Here is a 20879-nt window from a genome sequence, read left to right on the forward strand (position 1 = left end):
TTACAAACTGTATGGTCTATGGCAGGCCTCTTGCTAGTTAGCTCTTATATCTTAAATTAACCCATTTCTATTAATCTGTGTTTTGCCATGTGTTCTGTGACTTATTGGTCTGCTGGCATGTTGTCCATTGGGTGGCAGGCTGGCGTCTCTTTAGACTCTGCCTTTTTCTTTCCTGTCTTTCTCCTTGAATTTCCCGCCTGCCTCTAAACTGCCTTGCCATAGGCCAAAGCAGCTTATTTATTAACCAATGGGAGCAACATATATTCACAGCATACAGAAAGACATCCCCAGCAAGGGTTGAATTTTTTGTCATTGTTTAACACTTCACTTTTTATGTAGAACAAATGAAAATGAGCAAAACTGGTTTTAATACATTAATTTTTCTTGTGTGTGTATGTAATTTCTTATGTATATAGTTTTTTAGTGTGGGTATGAAAAATGAGGCCACACACTTAATGTACTAGCACTTTTAGTGAAAAGTCATTAATTAATTTCTTGTAATAGTCTTGTTTTTGCTGTATTAATGCATTCTGGATAGAAATATCTAACATTTCTAAATGCTATTATAAATTCATGTATGTTATAAACAAACATTGGAGATAAAGTTACTTGTTTTAGAGGACACAAATTGCACAAAATAAAATGCAATTTTGATTATGTATTTCCCATTAAGTAGCTTCTGTGTTATTAATAGTAGTAGTGGTGGTAATATTTTGAGATATTTTCTCACTTTGTAGCCCAAGATGGACCAGAACTCTTAGTCCTCTTTCCTCAGCTTCTTGTATACCTGACAATACTTTTAGTTTTGAATATGGGTTTTTTAATACACTAATTTTAAATCCCCTGACAAGATAAAACCAACAATTGGTCAATAGTTAATAGATAGGCTTTTAAAAATCATGCATTTTACATCGTTTTAGTGTTCTTGGTTGTTTTGAAAGGTTTATTGTTGGACTAGAACATTGTGTGGTTGCCTGACCTAACAGTATGGAGTGCCTGCCGTGTGCCAGATGCAAATGTGGGATGCAGTGGGCTGTGCCAACCTATGAGCAGAGAGCAAAGAGTTTGTGCTGGAAAATGATGGAGGGAGAATCCGTTTTGAACCACTTATGGCCCTGCCTTAGGGTTATCTAGCTTTATGGATAGGGGACTCTGTTGTGATTTTGTGTAAATGACCAATATGTCACAAATGGTACTGTCGAAAATTTAAATGAAGAATGAATGTCACAGGTGAGTGTCAGTGACGTTAGCAGTAAGTATGAGCAGGAATAGGTTGAAGTTTGTTACAGAGGAAAATTTTCTGAGTTTACTCTTGGGTTGGCAGGGTTGAGGGAAGCCTTGGAATCAGTTTGGACGCCTGGTGTCTGTGTGTGTGTGTGTGTGTGTGTGTGTGTGTGTGTGTGTGTGTGTGTGTGTTACTGGGGGTTGGACCCAGGTGCTGACACATGCTGAGTATACATTAGACTACTGAGCTACATCTCCAGACCCAGATATCTCTTAAATTAGCTATAGGAAGTCCAGGAAGGGAAAAATACCTTTTAGCAGGACAGATGATGTAGTTCTGGATGTTGACTATAAGGTGATTTAAGCAAAGATAGCTGATAGTCCCCTAGAGCTAAAAGCCTGAGTGAAGACCCCTTGTGAACCAGAGTGGAGTGTGCAGATGGTGTTCTTTGGACGTGAGTTGGAACCACACTAGTAAGTGAATTCCTTAGAGAACATGGTACCCGCTGAGGCTATTAGGCAGAGTCTTGTACGCTGTGGGATGTTCTGTATGGCAAATGTGTTGCTAATTAGTCAATAAATAAAACACTGATTGGCCATTGGCTAGGCAGGAAGTGTAGGTGGGACAAGGAGGAGAAAAAAGCTGGGAAGTGGAAGGCTGAGTCAGAGAGACACTGCCAGCCTCCACGATGACAAACAGCATGTGAAGATGCCGGTAAGCCACGAGCCATGTGGCAAGGTATAGATTTATGGAAATGGATTCATTTAAGCTGTAAGAACAGTTAGCAAGAAGCCTGCCATGGCCATACAGTTTGTAACCAATATAAGTCTCTGTGTTTACTTGGTCGGGTCTGAGTGGCTGTGGGACTGGCAGGTGAGAGAGATTTGTCCTGACTGTGGGCCAGGCAGGAAAACTCTAGCTATACTTGTACTCTGGGCATCTCTAGCAATTGGAGGGAGGTAGAAAAAAGGATATTACCAGAATACAAATCAAACAGAACACACTGGGGTCAACACAGCAGACTTGGCCAGAGGGGAAAGAGCCAAGGGAGAGGGATCATAGAAATTAAAGGAGGAACAAGCGTCAGGGAGTGACGCCAAATGCCACAAAATTCGTAGAAGGTCACGAAGAGGTCACTGGTGACCTTCAGCAACACTCTGGAGACTGAAGAGTGAGTTGTAGGTCTGACAACAGATTAGCATCAACAGAGTGCTTACTTACAGGCACACCCAGGAGATGAGGCTCAGATGTACTGCTGAACTCGGAGCAGAAGGGCTAAGTAAAGCTTTTGAGGTACTGGGGGTCTTTAGTTGGCTGTGGGCAGAAATGAAACCCTCGGGTGGACAAAGGTGGGATGAAGCCAGTGGCAAGGCTGAGGAGACAGTGGACTGAGGCGAGATGAAATTTTAGCTCTGAAACAGGGAGTAGCACTTTGTTGAGACTGGAGGAACATAGCTCCTGTTTGGTAAGCACTGCTGCCCCAAGCTAGGATGTAAATGTGGACGGATTCCTTTTAGACCATTCAGTGATATTGAGAGGTGCAGAAGATTATGCTAAGTGGAGACTTGTACCCCTTTGGCTTCTGTGTCTTAAATGGAGGGAGAAGAGGTGTGGGTCTAATCAGCGGTAGACTAAATGGGCAATGTGCTTTTGCTGCCTAGAGGTGAATGAGGCTGTGATGGTCAGAAAAGGCCAGAAGGAGAAGTAAGTATTGATATGAACCTAAAGAGCATGCTAGATTGGGACAGAAGTGAAAGCTGGGAACATGTGTTCTGGGAATGAGAGCCTGTGTATGCAAATACAGTCATTTAGAAAACAAAGATTCTTGGTAACTGTCGAGTTTGACTTCATTTTATTCTGTCGTAATAGTATTATAACAACTAGTATTGCATATGAGCAGGTTCCAGGTTCTGTTTTGTAAGCACTCTGAGTATCCTTAGCCAGCAGCACAATCACCAAGGTTCTTATGATGAAGAAATAATTGAACCACCCCCTGGAGTTCATGAGGACTGGAGCTGGTACTCAGTCTGTCCATTGAGTCCAGCTCCGGAGCTCTTCTTCTCTGAGATCATGGCAGGACACAATACCATGTTGGCTAAGACCAAGTTCTAGAGAGCCCTGAATACCTTAAGCTGTCAGCTTACAAGGTTTTTTCCCTTTAATGAAGAGTCACTGGGCTCTTGTTATGAGCAAAATGCAGTTATAAGATTGATTTTCGGGAACACTCAACACCTGATAACCCAGTGAGTCTCTAGAGACCTCCCTGACAGCCAGGCCTTCATAGCCCAGTCTCTGTGATTTCATCATCTGAAGGTCTGTGCTCGTCCTTCATTGATAGGGGCAGGTGTTGTCTGTTATTTTAGAGGTTTTTGTTTTGTTTTGAGACAGGGTCTTGCTACATAGCCTAGGTTGGCTTTGAATTTGTCTTTTTTTTTTTCTCCTCAGACTCTCTAATACTGGGTTTATGGACATGTGCCACTATGCCTGACTCTTTAGTTTTTGAAAGGATAAAATATCTTTATTTGAAATGCAATTGGATAGTTTCTTTTGTAAAGTTGTATTAGTTGTGGTAGAAGATCCAAGGAGGTTGGTACTTACATTCCAGTGGGCAGACAGGATGGACATGTGTGGGTAATATGTACAGAAAACAAAAGATTCTTTCCTTTCTCATATTGGTAAGCAATAAAAAAACCCAAACTCCTAAGGCCTAAGATGTAAAACTGCCAAGAGACATGAGCCCTGTGCTACCATCTGAGCTATAACTGGAACTAAGTCTAGTGGGGAGGGCAAAGCTTTGCTGCTGGAGACCTGCTTCTGAACCCCAAGGAGCAAGGCACAGGCCAGTCCATTCTTTAGCTTTCATATGATGGCTATTCCGGTTTGTATATGACTCCACTTCTGGGAAAAGCAGCCAGTGTATGTACGGGGCTAGCACAGTTCTGGTCCATAATCAGCTCTCAGTAGTAAACATGAGTAATGCTAGCAAATTACCATTGCCCCATTATCTGTAGCCTCATAGGAAGATAAACCTACCAGGAGAGTCTCAGGTGCATATGACTCAAACAGACTGTAAGTTTTTTTGGAAAGAGTAGGCAAATAACAGAACAGCTGTAACCAGATCCAAACAGCGTGAAGAGAAACAGCATTAAACAACCCATAGCCTACAGTAAAAGAAAATGGAGGAAACTATCCCTTTAGGGTAAAGCTTGTGCACCTTCAGTGAGGAGAATCTAAGATGGTGGTGCACATATTTCAGAACCGAGCATGAAGCATCTCTTAGGGAAAAAGCTGCTACCAAACAGTGATTGCGGTGATCTGGGATTTGGCCCAGGACACTTCCTGTTTGATGACCTACATCGACAGCCGGTTTGCATTTGTGCCGTGGGACCGAGCTAGGGAAGCAGAAGGCAGAGAATGGAGAATGGGGTATGCTTTTAGGGCTGGATTGTGTTATCTTCAGCACACGTGACACAGATACAGACCCATTGGTACCAAAGGGACTTAGAAAGTGTGAGCCTTGATTATTGATTTGGGGAAACCCCCGAGGGAAAAGGAAATCGAGAGAAGCAAGTCAGAAAATTGTGGAATCCAAGCAGGTGGCGCCATGTTTCCTTACAGTTGGAAGTTATCTTTTCAGTCAGAAAAATAATTTCACCCATTCTCCAGTGGCACTCTGTGTTGGCCCCGGCATGGCTAATTTCCATTTCAGTATTGGAGTTTATGAAGTACTGTAGTGGCTCCCTCATCACACACACTACTTCTCCAGGAACTAGGAACCATGACGCTTTGAACAATTGTTTTCTCTAGGCCGTGTTTTTCTCTGGGCTTCTTTTGAATTAATGTCTAAGGCCTCTAATTGAATGAACTCCCTTTTTAGCTCTTTCAAATCTGCTGATTCTGAATACTGTTTTTATGACCAGTGTATTTATCCCACCGCTAGATGGCACCAGCGTACCTATGAACCCCGTCACTTCTGGGGAGTCTCAGAGCTTTTGAATTTTAGTCTGTTTAACACCCCCCCACACACACATCTTAACACCCAAAGACTCAGAGGTTCAGTATTATGGCTGAAGCCACAGAGGTGCTCAGAACCTCCTAAATCAGCCATTTTCTCACTTCTGTTTTGCTCTATGTGGCTCTGGGAGGGAAAATCTAGCAGATCATGTTCTTTTTTTTAAAAAAAAATTAAAACACGTAAGCAATCATTATTTAAATACAGGCATCATTTCATCCAAAAACCCAGAGTGTTGTGCTTTTGTGTTTCTGCATTGGCTCCCGCACACTAGACTCTGGCTTCCCCAGGTCGTGGCCAGTAGTAGCAATGGCCTCCTGACTTGCCCCAGATGTGTGAGCGCTATAGAAATCTCAGCAGAGTCTCTCTGACAAGCGGTTGTTTCTTTCCATTCTTAGCCAGACCCTTTCAGCTCTTCCCTCTGTCTGAACATGCCCACCCCCTTGCTGCTGCTTCTCTGTCTGCGTCAAGACAGCCTTTGGGGAAGGAGCTATGCACTGCGTGTTCTGAAGGTAAACAAGCAAACAGATGAGCAAATCTTTGGGGTGCTCCAGTACATGTTATCTGCACTATTTTTCCCTTTATTTCTTTACTGGTGACAAGTGTGGTCCACTTGTGTGTAGGATGGTATATTGGGAGGCAGTGTGACCAAGTGGAGTAACACTAGTGTGGTTGTATAGGTCCTGTTCGTTCAGCGTTTCATTAATGGGTGACATTCCCTAGCAGGGTTTTTGTGGGGGAATACATGAAGTTATAAATGGAAAGATCCTAGTGAAAATGTATTTAATAGATGCTCCTTAAGTGAAAATTATTTTGACTAGAGAGAGGGAACAGGAATGATTCTAGTATATGAAAGGTTGGATTGAATGTGGCTAGGCAAAGTTAATACATACTGTTGTTACCAGAAATTTTGGGGAGTACTGCCAGAGTCACCATATGATACTGGGGACATTGGGATCCTCTCTTGATGTTCTTAGGCCCATTAATAAAATAATTTAAGAATAGACTCAAATGGGAAAATTGAGTACAGTTTTATTAGCATTGAAAAGAAAACTCCCAGGGCGGGCAAGCTGTAAATCTCAACAGCTGCCTGGAGGAGGAGGCGCGTGGAGGAGAGAAGGAAAACACTTTGCCCTTTGAGTTAAGCTGGCATAGAGGGGAGACACACAGTGACAGGCAGCCACACAGTAGGGTGGAGGTGGTGTTTAGAGAATAAGGAAGCCCAAAGTCCTAGACAGAGCATATTTAGGGTCCGGCCAGCACCCTGAAGAGACAAAAGAGAAAAATGAAAAGCTGCACATTTATTTCTCCTTAGAAAGGTGAGCACAGCCGCAGATCCTCCTGGAGGCTCTGGGCTGTGCTAGCAGGCAGGAAGGGAGCTCTGCGTCTCAGTAGTGGGCTTGTCACCCCGCCAGTTTCCTTAGTGTGGTTTGAGGTGAGCTCACCTTCCTGGGGTGACCCTGCCCTAGCCGTGTCTTTGGATTTGCTCTGAAGGGAGGAGACAGTGGCATGTTTCCTCCTAGGAGCAAGACTGCAAGTCCTGGATACACATCAGGTTTAAAAGACTTAGTAGGCAAAAAGTGGATGTAAAATAGCTCAGGCATTTTATATATTTAATAGCATGTTGACACAATCTCATTTTGTGTATATAGAATTAAATAGTATTAAAATAAACTTTTTTTAAATGGAGCCACCAGAACATGTAATGAAGCTACTCTCCTACCCACCTGACATCTCAGGGCCAAATAATAGTGACTTGGAGCTTACAGAATTCAACCGTAGTTTGGGGACGTCTGTGAAGGTTTTTGAGGCCTCTTGATTTGTTTATTCCATATATATCGTATTGGCGTGTGTGCAGGCACATGCATGTGTGACTAACGCAGCATGCATGTAGGGCTCAGCAGACAACTCACAGGAGTCGACGTCCTGTCATCTTGTTGAAGAGAGTCTCTTGCCGCCGCTGCTCTGAGTATGTCCGGCTGGCACAGCCCCCAGCTGTGCCTGTCGGCTGTGGGAGCCGTCTCACCGGCCTCGGCAGCCATTCTTGACGGTGGTAGTTCAGGTAATAATTTCAAAGTAAAGGAAAAGAAATGCCGGGATTGTCCATAGTTCTTCACATTCTAAAGACCTCAGTTGAGAAATAGAAAATAAAAATGATGCAGTGAGTCAGCCGTAAGCACCTGGGAGACCCTGTGGTTTCAAAATGAGAGCTTTGCAGGATGTCTGAAGGGCTCTTCTCCCTTCGTGTACCTGGTATTGATGGGTGCAGGCTAGTAGTTAACTGATCTTGGGATTTTCATTCCATGCAAATTATTAAAACAACTGCAAAAAAAAAAAATAACCAAAGGTAAAGGACACAAGGACCATATTAATACTTTATATTAGGTTAAGTCATATGTCTAAATTTCCATTAAAATTTAAGACACTGAGTGTAAGGCATTAGCTGGTCTTTAAAACTTAAAACTTAAAAGTAAATAATAAACCTCATCAGACCAGTGTGGGCAGAGCTATACCATAAGTGCTGTTATTTGAAGTATTTGCTCATCTTTTCTGGTGGATTGGAAAATAAGGTTTTTCATTTGTGTCCTGATTTTACACAGCCTCTATTTCTTTTTCTTTCTTTCTTTCTTTCTTTCTTTCTTTCTTTCTTTCTTTCTTTCTTTCTTTCTTTCTTTCTTTCTTTCTTTCTTTCTTTCTTTCTTTCTTTTTTTTTTTTTTAGACAGGTTTTCTCTGTGTAGTCTTGGTACCTGTCCTGGATCTTGCTCTGTAGACCAGGCTGGTCTCGAACTCACAGAGCTCCACCAGAGTGCTGGGATTAAAGGCGTGCGCCACTGCCGCCCAGCCTCTTTTTTTTTTTTCAAATCAACATGTGGGGAAGTATTTGGGTTTTTTGGTGACTGAGGCCCAGACATTTTGAGACTCTTGAAGACAGTCTGCAATATTTCTAACTTAGTCCCGGAATGGGATAAGATAATCCTAATTCCCAGTGATTTAGAATTCTTTGCCTCTAACCTGCCATCTTGGAAGGGTTCCTTGCATTATAAGTACCACTTTGTATAAAACAAAACTTCTGCTGGTCAAACTCTCTGGAGGAATCGGGTTGTGTGAATGTGTGCCTGGGACCCTGGCACCTGGTTAGGGTTAGGGTCAGGAGAATCCGTGAGTTTGAGACCAGTTTGGGCTGCAGAATGGGACCTGTGTAATTAACCAGAAACAAAGCCAAGCAAACAGACAAAGGCCCAGATATGTCGTTGTTTCAGAGATGTTAAAAATAAGGCTGTACCCGAGAACTGGGGAAATGTATCCTGAAGGTTTCAAAACTTTGAACTTGTGGGGAGGCGGGGACTGGTTTTACATGTCACATAAATTAGGGTTGGACTTGGGTCCTTTCAGATCGTGTCACGTCCAGGGAATGTGTTTTGGTGCCTTGAATGGTTCTTTTCATTCAGTCTGTAAATAACCAGGTGGAAGCCAAGTGGTGAGCTGTCTCACCTTGAAGTCCCATAGCTGAGGGCAGGGAACTAGTTTCCAGCAAGTTTTTCTCTTCCTCTCTCCAGATGCACACCTCTCTCTAGCCTTCACCTAGCCTCTACCAAAATCTGCTCTGCAGAAAGGCCCTTGGTGGTTATTTATAGCCTCCTGTGCATTCAGAGTGAAGTGTTAAATTGCCTGAGGATGTTTGCTTTGGAAGCCTTCTCTTTAATTATCAGCTAAAAATCTTTATCTGCTTAAAGACCTTCCAGGCCTCTGCCTTCCATATGGAACAGGTTTTTGTGGGGCTGATTAGGGAAGAGGGACTTGGAGGTAGCTCCTCCTCTGCCCACGGGGAAGGCGGGGCCAGATGCCGAGTATGTCTTTTCCTTTCCCACTCCTCTCCCTGCCTCTGTGCTCAGTCTGTAGGAAAGCAGGCTTCCATCCCCTGAAAGAAAACAAACTTAACTCGTAATCGGTGCATTTCTGACTAATGCCATTGAAGTTTTACCAGTTATATCTCCTCTTGACAGGTTCTATTGAATTGTAAGGAAACCATGCATTGAAAAGAATTTTTTTTTGTAATTATCTGTTTTCTAAATCTCAGCCAGATTCTGACCCTTATATCTTCCAAGTTTTTTGCAGACGTGCCTACACAGACACATGCCAGGGAGGCTGTTCTTGGTTAAACAGTGGAGGTTATCTGAGGGAATGGAGGATGAAAGCAGAACTCTGTCCTTATGTTTGTGGTACATTGCTCAGTTGCAAATAATATTAATATTGTATATGCTTTCATTGTCATAATAGCTTGGAAAGTTTCATGGTATATCTTATCTCCACTAGAGTTCCTACATTTAAACTCAACACAAGGCAAATAAAATGTAGTTCTGAATTCTTCATGGAAGTGTGTTCTTTGATAGCATATTAAATATGTTCAGATTGTGTCTTCCAAATGTGTGTATGTGTTTGTATAACTCTGACTCTTGGTCTTTGCAGCTTGGGGTCTGGTTTTCTCTAGGCTGTGCCTACTTGGCCTTGGAAGATTACATGGGCTCAGCGAAGGCGTTTCAGCGGTGTGTGACCCTAGAGCCTGATGTAAGTGCATTGGCCTCCTTTCCTTATTTCAGCTCCTGTGTGCTCTTTTAAGTTAGCTGAATTGTGCTGTACAGTCTGGAATAGCAATTGCTTTTGTAGTAGAGTACATATTTGATGGAAGGTCACACTCAGGGTATATGGTTTATCAGTCAAAATGCTTTTTGGGGGAAATCATATAGTTAAATAGTTAATATAATTATAATAGTTAAAACTAGATTTGACTGACTAGTACAGCAAAGTGTCCTGTGTCTTTTATCATTTATTAACATGCTGCCTATGTTAATTGCATTACTAGAAGGTAATTGTTTTGATGTGCTGTCTGTCACTTTGTGTTTAACAGCTTTGTGGAAATGATAGCTCACATACTGTGTACCTATTAAAACTAATAATTGAGTATTTTAATTTTTTTCAGTATATTTAGAGTTACAAAGTTAGTACATTTTTAGAGCATTTTTTTTCATGCTAAAAGAAGCCGCATTCCTCCCTCCCTCCTCACCTTCTTCTCTTGTGCAGCACTAGACAGCCACTGTCTCTATAGAGTCTCAGTTCCGGGCTTTCCATAGAAGCGGACTTGGTGGCTGGTTTTCTCCACTTACATTAGTGTTTTACAGCATCCGTGTTGTAGTCTGCATCCGTGCTCCATTAACTTTATTGACAGGTAATGTTCCATTGTCTGGGCAGATCACATGTGTCCACTTATCAGTTGATGGCATTGGGATCTTTTCTGCTTTGATGTACTTCTGAATACTTCTGCCATTAACATTTGTTTGCCGGTTTCTAGTGGACTCATGTTTCTGTTTCTCTTGAGTACTAGAGGTGGAGCTGCTGGATCATTCGGTCAAACTTTAGAGGAACTAACAGGCTTTTCCTTTTTCTGTTCTTACCAGCGATGAGTAAGGACTCCAGTTTCTCAGCATCCTTGCCCACACTTGCTACTTTTTCTTTTTGTTGTAGCTGGCCTATTGGGTGGTATCTCGTGGCTTCAATTTGTGTTTCTTTGATGACTGGCTAATTATGTTAAATATCCTTGCATTTGCTCATTGGCTGATTGTCTTCCATGGGGAAATGTTTATTCACGTCCTTTGCCCATTAAAAAATATGTATTTGCTTTTTGAGTTGTAAGAGTTCTTTATGTATTCTAATTGTAAGTCCCTTATGAATTGTAGATAATGCCTTCCTATTCTTTGTTTTTACTTTTTTAAAAGGTTTATTTATTTTATGTATACAAATGCTTTGTCTGTGTATATGTATGTGTGCCATGTGTATACCTGGTGCTTGCATGCAGAAGAGGTCAGAAGAGGGCATCAGATGCTCTGGACTAGGGTTTCAGATGGCTGTGAGCTACTGTGTGGGTGCTGGGAATCAAACCTAAGTCCTCTACAAGAGCAACAAGTGCTCCTAACTGTAGAGCTGTCCTTCCAACCCCTTTTCACTTAGTAGTGCCCTTTAAAGCACAAAATTATAAATTTATTTTAAAATTTTAATTTTATTTTTTGTGTGTGGATGTTTTGCTTGCACATATGTTTATGCATCACATGCATGCCTAGTGCCCATCGAGGCCAGAAGAGGACTTCAGATCTCCTGGAATGGACATTACAGACAGCAGTGAGCTGCCATGTGGGTGCTGGAGATTGAGCCTGGGTCCTCTGCAAGAGCAACAAGTGCTCTTAACTGCCACACCATCTCTCCAGCCCCTCTGTTATTTTACTTTTAAGTTTAATTTAGTGTGCATGCATGCATGCGTGTGTGCATGCTTTGTGTGTGTGTGTATGTGTGTATATGTGTGGTTTGTATGAGTGCCACAACATCTGTGTGGAGGGCAGATGACAGGTTGTTGAAGTCAGTTCTCTGCTTCCACTATGTAGATCTGGGGATGGAACTAAGGTTGTCAGACTTGGTAGCAGATACCTTACCACTGAGCATCCCTTACTGTTATTTGTTATTGTGTGTGGATGTGTTGTGTATGTATGAGTGTAGTGCATGGGTAGCATGTGTGAAGATCAGAAGACAAAGCTCTGGAGTTGCCTCTCTCTTTCCAGGAGTTCTGGGATCCAGCTCAGAACCTCAGGCATATATGCAGTGAGTGCTTTTACCTACTGAGCCATCTTGTTGACTCTAAAGTTTAAAACTTTTTGTATTTGTTTGGTTTGGAGTTTTGGAGACCAGTTCTTGTTAATTGTCTGTGCTGACCTGGATCTCACTATGTAGCTGAAAGCTGGCTGGCCTTGAACTCATGATCCTACCTTAGTGATGACATCTACTCATCTGTTCTTTTTCCTTTGTTTCTAATTTATTGCCAAAGCAAGGCCCTGATGACTAAAACCCCTCACCCTTTATTTTTTTCTGTCATTATTGGAGATTGAATTCAGAGTTTTACTTACGCTAGGCAAGTGCTCTATCACTGAGCTATATTCCCTGCACTATTCCTACCTTTTCTTCTAAGAGTGTGTGTAGTTTCAGCTCTAGACTATCTTAAGAAGTTTTGTGTATGGCGTAAGGAAGGGTTCCAATTTCATTCTTTTACACATGGATGTCCAGTAATACCAGAGTCACTTGTTTCAAAGACCATTTTGCCCCCATGGAGTAGTCTTGTCATTCTGGTGAAAAGTCAGTTGACCACAAATGTGAGTTCAGTTGTAGACTGCCAATTAGATTCCATCAGCTACATCACCTGTGAGTGCTAGCGCCACTCACAAAAGCCTCGAGATGGAGTTTAAGAATGGTGGGTGTGAACCCTCATATTTGGTTCTCTTTCATGATGGTTTTGGCTATTCAGGGTTCCTTAATTTTCATGTCCAGTTTTAACATCAACTTCTGCAGGCACAAAACAAACAAACAAACAAACAAACAAATAAATGTATAAGAGGTGTTGATAAGGGTTTCATTTAATCTGCACCTCACTATTACTACTTTGAGTGTGGAAACCTAAAACTTGCTTTCTTTCTACCTTTTTCTAATACTGACTTTCTCCCCTCCCTCCCTACCTCTTTGTGTGTTGGGGAGAATGTGCATGACATGCATGCATGTGGAAAGCCAGAGGACATCCTGTGGAGTTGCTTTTCTTCTTCTACCTTGTGGGTCTCAGTGATTGAACTCAAGTTGTTAGGCCTGGCTGGCGTCAAGCACCTTGACCTGCTGAAGCGTCTTGCTAACCCCTGCTTCCTTTATTTTCTCTTTTCTATCTTCTTTCCCTTCTCCCTTCCCTTAAACACATGATGCAAATAGTCTATGACAGAAGTATGTTCCTGCATTAGGAATCAAACCCAAGCCCTTGTGCATCTTATTTCATTCTTTAGAGTATTACTGTCAGTGTTCCACAGAAAACTTCCGTGGAAATTATGAACAAAATTAAAGATTATGATGGCAGATCATGTTTCAGATGTTTGATACTTTCCACAATGGACTCTCTTCTCCAGCTTTCTAAATCATCACATTTAGTCTTTCAGAGTGCATATAACCTACTATAGTTGGTTTGATCTCTCTTTCTCACTGTGTGTGTGTGGGGGGGGGCATTACATGTATGAGTGTATATGTACCTGTGTGTGAATATGTAGAGGTCATAAATTAGCATCAAGCGTTTCTATCATTCTTCACTTACTTTTTTGAGGCAGGGTCTCTCACTGAGCCTGGAGCTCACTGACTGACTAGACTGGCTGGCCACCAGCTCTCGAGACCCCTCTTTATGTCTCCCAGTGCAGGGTTCCAGACACAAATCACCACCCTAGGCTTTTCACAAGCGTCTGGGCTTCTGAGCTCAAGTGCAATCATCCATTTTTGTAGCCTCTGCAGTTAGCTTTTATAAATGTCTAAATTGCTACAGTGACTTGGTTCTAATGAAAACAAGGAAGATCATATTGATAACAGGCATTTGCTTAATGGACTCCTGATTTTCAGAGTCCATCTTTCATCTCAAATGCATAGCAAATTGTATATTTGAAATAGTAACCACATGCCACCTGCCTTCATTTTTTTTTTCATCCTTTAAGTGCAATATAACTTAAAGACTGCATGCAAGTCTCAAATGAACAGTTTGGACAGGTTTGAAAAATGAGATGTCAAACTCCATTGCCCCCAGAACCTCCCCATGCCCTCCCTCCTGTCACCATGAACTCCCTCCTCTGTGTCCCCAGTAGCCATGCTGAAGTTTTTCTCCGAATGCTCTTCCATACCTTCAGATTAGTTAGCCTGTACACTTGGGACTCACTTGTTCAGATTCTTTCACGTGGGATGCAGTTCAGGTTTTGTGTGCTGTTAGTTATAATAATAGCACATGTCTTTTTAATGCTTTGTGGTATCAATAGTGTGTGCATGCCTCATCCTGTTGAAGGATCTTTGTGTCATTTTTACTGCAGTAGAGTGAGTGAATAGTCCTGCTATGACATACAAATCTTTGTGTGGACATAATTTGTAATTTATTTAAGATGTAAGCCCCAATTGAGGTTGCTTGATCCTGTTATAAGTACTGCTGGGTTTAAATTTTATTTTGTAGTATATTATTTAACTTTTTTATCCTTTGGACATATTTCCCTTCTTATATATACTGTCTCTTTATTATATCTGCCTCTATGATTGTTCTTTTGACCCTTTTTTTGTTTTGGTTTGGTTTTTTGAGACAGGGGTTTTCTGTGTAGCCTTTGTTGTCCTGAAACTCTCTGTGTAGCCCAGGCTGGCCTTAAACTCACAGAGATCCACCTGCCTCTGTCTCTCGAGTGCTAGAATTAAAGATGTGCACTGCCACCACCTGTCTTGACCTATTTTAAAAAGCAGTATTGGTATGATTTTCTTTCTTCATATATGTTTTTCTTGGGGACTTAACATTTTTTGGGGTTTATGGACTTTGTTTCATCAAATTTGGGAATCTCTGGCTATTGTTTCTTGTACTGTTTATCCTTCTGGCTTTGTGGTGATGAGAACTGAGTTTGGGGCCTCACACAGGCTGCACACTCTGACTGGGTTGCCCTGGCCTCTTTTTTTTTTTTTTCTTTCTGGCACTCTAACTGTTTATATTCTTACGATGTCCGGCATAGTTCCCTCTTCGCACTTCCCACTGCTTGGCCTTGGGTGGGAGATGCTCTCCTTCTGTGATTCCCAGCAGGCTGTGCAGAGCATCCCTTGGACTAGTTGGATGAAAGACAGTGCAGTTGACGTATTTTCCTTGGTCCTTTCAGCATCTGGCATGCACTCGGTCCCCAACCATCCTCTGGTTGTGATCCTGTTTTCTAAGTCTTTGGATGAACTTTAATAACCATTATCAAGTCCTTTTCTGCTTATGCCAACAGCTCTTGCATAGTTTGTTCTATTTTCATTTTTATCCATCTTTGGTTATAGGTGAAATTTTCCCACCTCTTTGCATCTTTACCAATTTATTTGATCTTCCCCCGCTTCTTTCTCTCTCCTCTTCCTCCCTCCCTCCCACTCCCTCCCTTCTTTACTCCTGGCTATCTGTCAGTCATCTTTATTTCTCTCTTTTTGTTTGAGACATGATCTTACTACATAGTTCATGCTGGCCTTGAACTCAGTAGTATAGTCCAGGCTGACCTCAGGCTTACTGTCCTCAGCCTCTACCTCCTGAGTGCTGGGATTTACCCCCACACCTGGCTCTGACCTCTCTTTTGTTTTGCCCTACACATTGTGTATGGTTGTTAAGTCTCTGTGTTTCCTTATTTTCCCTCTGGAAGACTGAGTTTTACTTTGGCATTCAGTTAATTTGCTTGTGGATTATTGTGAATTAAGCTTTGTTAGAATAGATTCGGACTGTTGTTTTCTAGGTTATAATAGTCCTGTTAGGAGGTAAGGTTTCGCCAGGCGGTGGTGGCACACGCCTTTAATCCCAGCACTTGGGAGGCAGAGCCAGGCGGATCTCTGTGAGTTCGAGGCCAGCCTGGTCTCCAAAGCGAGTTCCAGGAAAGGCACAAAGCTACACAGAGAAACCCTGTCTCGAAAACACACAAAAAAAAAAAAAAAAAAAAAAAAGGAGGTAAGGTTTCTTGGATGAGTTGAATGCCATGGTTAGACAGTAAGAACTCTACTCCTGCTTGGTCAGAACTTGAAACTTCTGGCACTGTATAATTTCCAGAATCTTCATTCAGCACGAAGCATTTTGGCAGTTAGTTGATTTTTTTCAGGCCTCAGAAAGTCTAGTGGTGTAGTAAAGCTTATTGCTTAGCCTTGGGGATGCTTACTGAACTTTCTAGAACTTGCTCTTTACCTTTCTTCCATGGTGTTTTGCTGTGGATTGCATTTGCCTTCTCAGCCCTGTAGTCTGGTCCCCTTCCTTCATCTCAGGGGACTTGGTGTGCTGTGACAGTGTCTGCCTGTCTGGGTGGGAGCCCCGAGTGTGCCAGAGACAGCAGCTGGACGGCCTGCTGAGACCCCTGAGCACCTTCCCCTCTCTGCAGGGTCACTCCTGTGCTGCTGTATCCAACTCCCGCACACAGGGCTTATTTTGTCTACACTGTAGGTTTTATGGTGAGAAGGCAAGCCAGGTCCTAGCTTTGCCACATCTGGAAAGGGCGGTCAGAACCATTTAACTTTAAAATCCTATGTGTGGCAGTTCAGAGCTATATTTTATTAAGAAAATAGAACAAAGTAAAATTCATAACATTCTTACTAGAATCAATATTTATGTAAGCCTTGATTTTACTTGAATAATAATAAATATAGACATATTAGTTAAATTATATTGTAAATTTTCCAACAATTTTATATGTCAAAATTTGAAAATAAAAATTTAACTGATCTGAATCTGTGCTGTGATACCCATGTCATTGGTTTTTTTTATTTCTTTTGTAAGCCATAAAAATAAAGTTTAATTTAACTTTATGCCATTTTTTTCTTTTGAATACATTTTTGAAAGTTGTGGGTTTGGTTTGTTTTTTTTTTTTTTTAAAGAGTACATATCAGACTAGGAAAATGGGTTGTATTTAATTTTAGCAAATGTCTTACCTAAGAACAGTCTCTAACTGGATTATCTATTATTTCAGAATGCTGAGGCTTGGAACAATTTATCCACTTCTTATATTCGATTGAAACAAAAGTAAGTACATGAGTCCAATGTGAAGAACTTGCTTTCCCCCTCAAATTAGTAAGATTTTTCTCCAACTGAATATTTAAAATCTGTGTCTAGCTTTTTTTCCTTTTTTCCTACCCTTGTATATAAGTTAGAGTAACTTAGTGAACCTTGAATTCTAATTGTATAGTTATTTCTTGAAAACATTTATTGTATAATGAAGTAGACATTATGAATTATAGAATAAAGAAATATCCTTAAAATTGTTACTTGCCACCAGAGTTTTTCACCATAAATTTCATGACATGATAAAAACAAACTCAACTGGTAGTTTTCTTATTAATTGCTTGTCTTAGACATTTTTATAAAATAGAAACATGACCCTATTCTTCTGGAGATGTAGATTTAAGAAATAAATCAGTCTGCAATATTGCTTTCAGAGCTGACTAGTGACACAAGCTGTATGTGGTGAATATCAGAGGAGAATGCAAAGGGGCTGTGATAAAGTAGGTGCTTTCTGCTCGCCTGGTGCGCGTGTGTCAGGAACTTATTAGTCCCGTGAAGACCACAGAGAGGAAGGTCTGTGAGCCTGGCCCAAAGGTGCTTGTCCTATACTGAAGCTAGCTTTGAAGGACACGTGGAAAGGATAGAGGACACTGTTTAGGCAAAGGAAGTGATGTGGCCAAATGTAGAGTGACATAATTGAGTGAATTATTTTAGGAGGTGAAGTCAAGTAGTCCAGCTGTAGAGTAAGTGAGCTCTCCAGTGAAAGAGAAGGATAGAAAAGGGCCACACTCAACTCACTGTATCTTCTAATGCTGACCAGCACGGGGAGACCATCCTGTTGATGAAAGAGAAACTTCTGTCTGTATGAGGCAGAGTAGAGAGGGAGCTGGAAGCTGGGGAACCAGTTAAACAATCCAGACCTGAGCGAACTAGAGTGGAAAAAGAAAGGGCGGATGCCAAACAAAACAGCCCAGTGGCTGTGGACTGGCTGTGGAAAGCGAAGGAAATGGAAGAACCAAGAGCTGCTGTCGCCAGAGCTTTAATGCAGCAATGAAAGGGTCTTTCCATTTTTACTTAGCCTTATTTTCAGGCTTGGTATCTGCTGTGGAGTCACAAGATACTTGTGAAGCTATCAAGACCATTTTATATTGAGATCATGAAATGTTTCCTCTGCTCTTAGCAGTCGACATAAATAGTTTCAGCTTGTTCTACCAATCTCTTCAAAATAATACTATGTTCTTGATTAAAATGGACTGTGCTAATGCTTACCGGATACCTGTTGCTCTAGGGCAATGGGTGTCTTGGTTGTAGTGGGATCTTACTGGTTTTTTCTAAGAGCCTAGATAATCCTGTATGTAGTGAGGCGCTTTTTTTTGGGGGGGGGGTGGTTTTTTGAGACAGGGTTTTTCTGTGTAGCTTTGCACCTTTCCTGGAACTCACTTGGTAACCCAGGCTGGCCTCGAACTCACAGAGATCCACCTGGCTCTGCCTCCCAAGTGCTGGGATTAAAGGCGTGCACCACCACCACCCGGCGCTTTTTTTTTTTTTTTTTTTAAAGATTCAATTATTTTTACTCTATGTGTATGAGTCTTTGCTTGCATGTATGTATATGTACCATATGTGCATACCTGATGTCCACAAAGGCCAAAAGAGGGCATTGGAACTCCTGGAACTGGAGTTCCAAATGAGCTGCCATATGAATGCTGTGGGAATAGAACCTGGGTCCTCTTCAAGAGCATCAAGTGCTCTTAACTGCTGAGTCATCTCTCCAGTCCCCATTGTGAGGCTTTTCATACTCCACAATGTCTTTATCATTCTTTGTAGACAGTTCTCAAGCATTGTTGACTTCTTGGTATTTTTTATTGTTCTGCTGTCCTGTGAATAGATTTTGTGTAAAAGTAGGGATGCAAGACCCAAAGGTCATCGTCCCCTTATTCTTTCATTTCTTTGCTGTTACTCTAGAGCAGTGGTTTTCAACCTTCCCAACACTGCGACCCTTTAATACAGTTCCTTATGCTGTGCTCACCCCAACCGTAAAACTATTTTCATTGCTACTTTATAACTGTCATTTTGCTACTGTTATGAATTGGAATGTAAATATCTGTGTTTTCTGATGATCTTAGGTGACCCCTGTGAACGGAATATTTGACCCACTGGTTGAGAACCATTGCTCTCGACATCATTACTAGATTCATGAAATTATTTCAGAAGTAAATAATTACTGTCCCCCTCAAAACAATATTTCTGCTCTAAAATGACCTCATCTGTTCTGGTGTGACCACTACAGTGCCCTTTTCACTTTTTTCCATCTGATTTCCCCAGGTGTCAGGGCCTTTGGGAGCATTTCCCATTGTGTGTATATATAACTTAATAGTTCAGCATCTCCACCATGGTGTGCTGGATAAGAAAGCTTCTTATAAAAAAGTTATCCTTATCAAGAAAGGAACCCAAACAGTTCATTGCTAGTTCTCTGTGTGTGCATGTGCATGTAGAGGATGGATGGCAACTTTGGGTGTTGTCTTCAGAAACAGCCATCCACTTCCTTTGAAACAGAGTCCCTCATTGGCCCAGAGCTCACAAAACAGGCTAAACTGGCTGGCCAGTGAGTCCCAGGATCCTCTGAACCCCCCACCCCAGCTGAGATTACAAGTGGACACCTCCGTACCTGTTACTTTTGTGTGGGTTTTGGGGGTCAACTCAGATTCTTGTGCTTGCAAGATGAGTGCTTTATAGACAAAGCCAGCTCCCAACTCTCACCCCTCATTTAAAGTTTTGGGCTCCGGAGCCTGTGATTGGGGGGCATGCAGACAGATCTCCCTGTGGCGTTGTCTGTTGGGTTGCTCTCCAGGAAGATGACTTGATGCCCCCCTCTTTGTTGTGGGAGAACTGAGGAGTCTCAGCCCACCAGTTGTTGAAAATAGTTGCTATCACATGGGAGACAGTGGTAAGGGATATAATGAAGAAAAGGGGCGGGGGAGAGTCCATACAAACAAACAGTTTGCTTGATTTTTGAAAACCTTTCTTTCTTTCTTTCTTTCTTTCTTTCTTTCTTTCTTTCTTTCTTTCTTTCTTTCTTTCTTTCTCTCTCTCTCTCCCTCCTTCCCTCCCTCCCTCTCTCCCTCCCCCCCTTTCTTTCTTTCTTTTCCTGAAATCCCTTTTATTTTTGTAAGAAAGGATCCTTTAGTGGTTCTTCAAATTAGGATCAGTCAGTAATACCCCATTCTTGTATATTTAAATATGTTTGATTTTGCATTTCCTTTTGAGTGGCGAGTTTAGCTGGTTATAAAACTTTAGGTTAACTGTTCATTTCACTCAGCATGTTAGAAGTAGTACGTATTTTATTGTTTTCTGTCCTCTTGTTGCTGATGAAATACCCACTGTTTCCCAGTTGTTATTCTTTTGTAAAATATTAGGATATCTTCATGTTGCTTAGAATATGCAATGTGCTTTTTTGATCAAAGAATTTAGATCTTTGCTTGGAAAAATGTTCAGCCCCGACCTTTGATCCGTAGCGTCCTGCCATTTGCTTGCATTCCTTTACTCTGGAATTTCTGTCAGATGTATATCTAAGTCTTAGCTCGTTCTTTCTTGTTTCCTCACTCTTCATCTATGTGTTAATCTGAATTTTGGCAGATTCCTCACTATTCTTTTCCAGTTCACCAATTTTCTCTTGAATTACGTGCAGGCTGGTTTTAGACGCACATTAAGCTTTGTTTATTTTAATGTTTCTTTCAACTCTGAAATTGCTAGTTGTGTTTTGTTCACATTTCTTTGGTCTTGCTCTGTTTCTACCTGGTTTTGTTTTACTGTCTCCTGTTGTAAATCACTGCCTTGTCTGTGTCAGTTTTGAAACAAATATATTCAAAGGCTTCATAGTTTACCTTTTTAAAAAAAATACTTCTAGCATACAAAGAATGAGATTTCATTATGCAATTTTTCGAACAAAATTTGTTTTTGTTTTTTCTCTCTCTGTTCCCTCTTCCCCCTCTGTCTGTCCAAGTAGCCTCCTTTATGTTTTTATGTCATATGAGTCCTTTTGCACACACCCCCACCTTTGCCT

At 41.5% G+C, this 20879-nt stretch overlaps 1 protein-coding gene across 14 annotated transcripts in view; it reads left to right on the plus strand.

The window, feature by feature from the left end:
* Window positions 1–20879, plus strand: part of Ttc27 (tetratricopeptide repeat domain 27) — a 220406-nt gene that overhangs the window by 171611 nt on the left and 27916 nt on the right. For 11 of the 14 annotated variants that reach the window (XM_052746271.1, XM_052746272.1, XM_052746275.1 and 8 more), the window contains 3 exons: window positions 5636–5749; window positions 9706–9804; window positions 16788–16840. In XM_052746271.1, coding sequence (XP_052602231.1) covers window positions 5636–5749; window positions 9706–9804; window positions 16788–16840 — 266 coding nt within the window. The remainder of the gene's footprint in view (window positions 1–5635; window positions 5750–9705; window positions 9805–16787; window positions 16841–20879) is intronic. The other 3 variants (XM_052746265.1, XM_052746267.1, XM_052746276.1) reach the window with 1 other exon arrangement.

Source organism: Peromyscus californicus, unplaced genomic scaffold, assembly GCF_007827085.1.
Source record: "Peromyscus californicus insignis strain IS unplaced genomic scaffold, ASM782708v3 Scaffold_1__1_contigs__length_55948999, whole genome shotgun sequence".
NCBI lineage: Eukaryota > Metazoa > Chordata > Mammalia > Rodentia > Cricetidae > Peromyscus > Peromyscus californicus.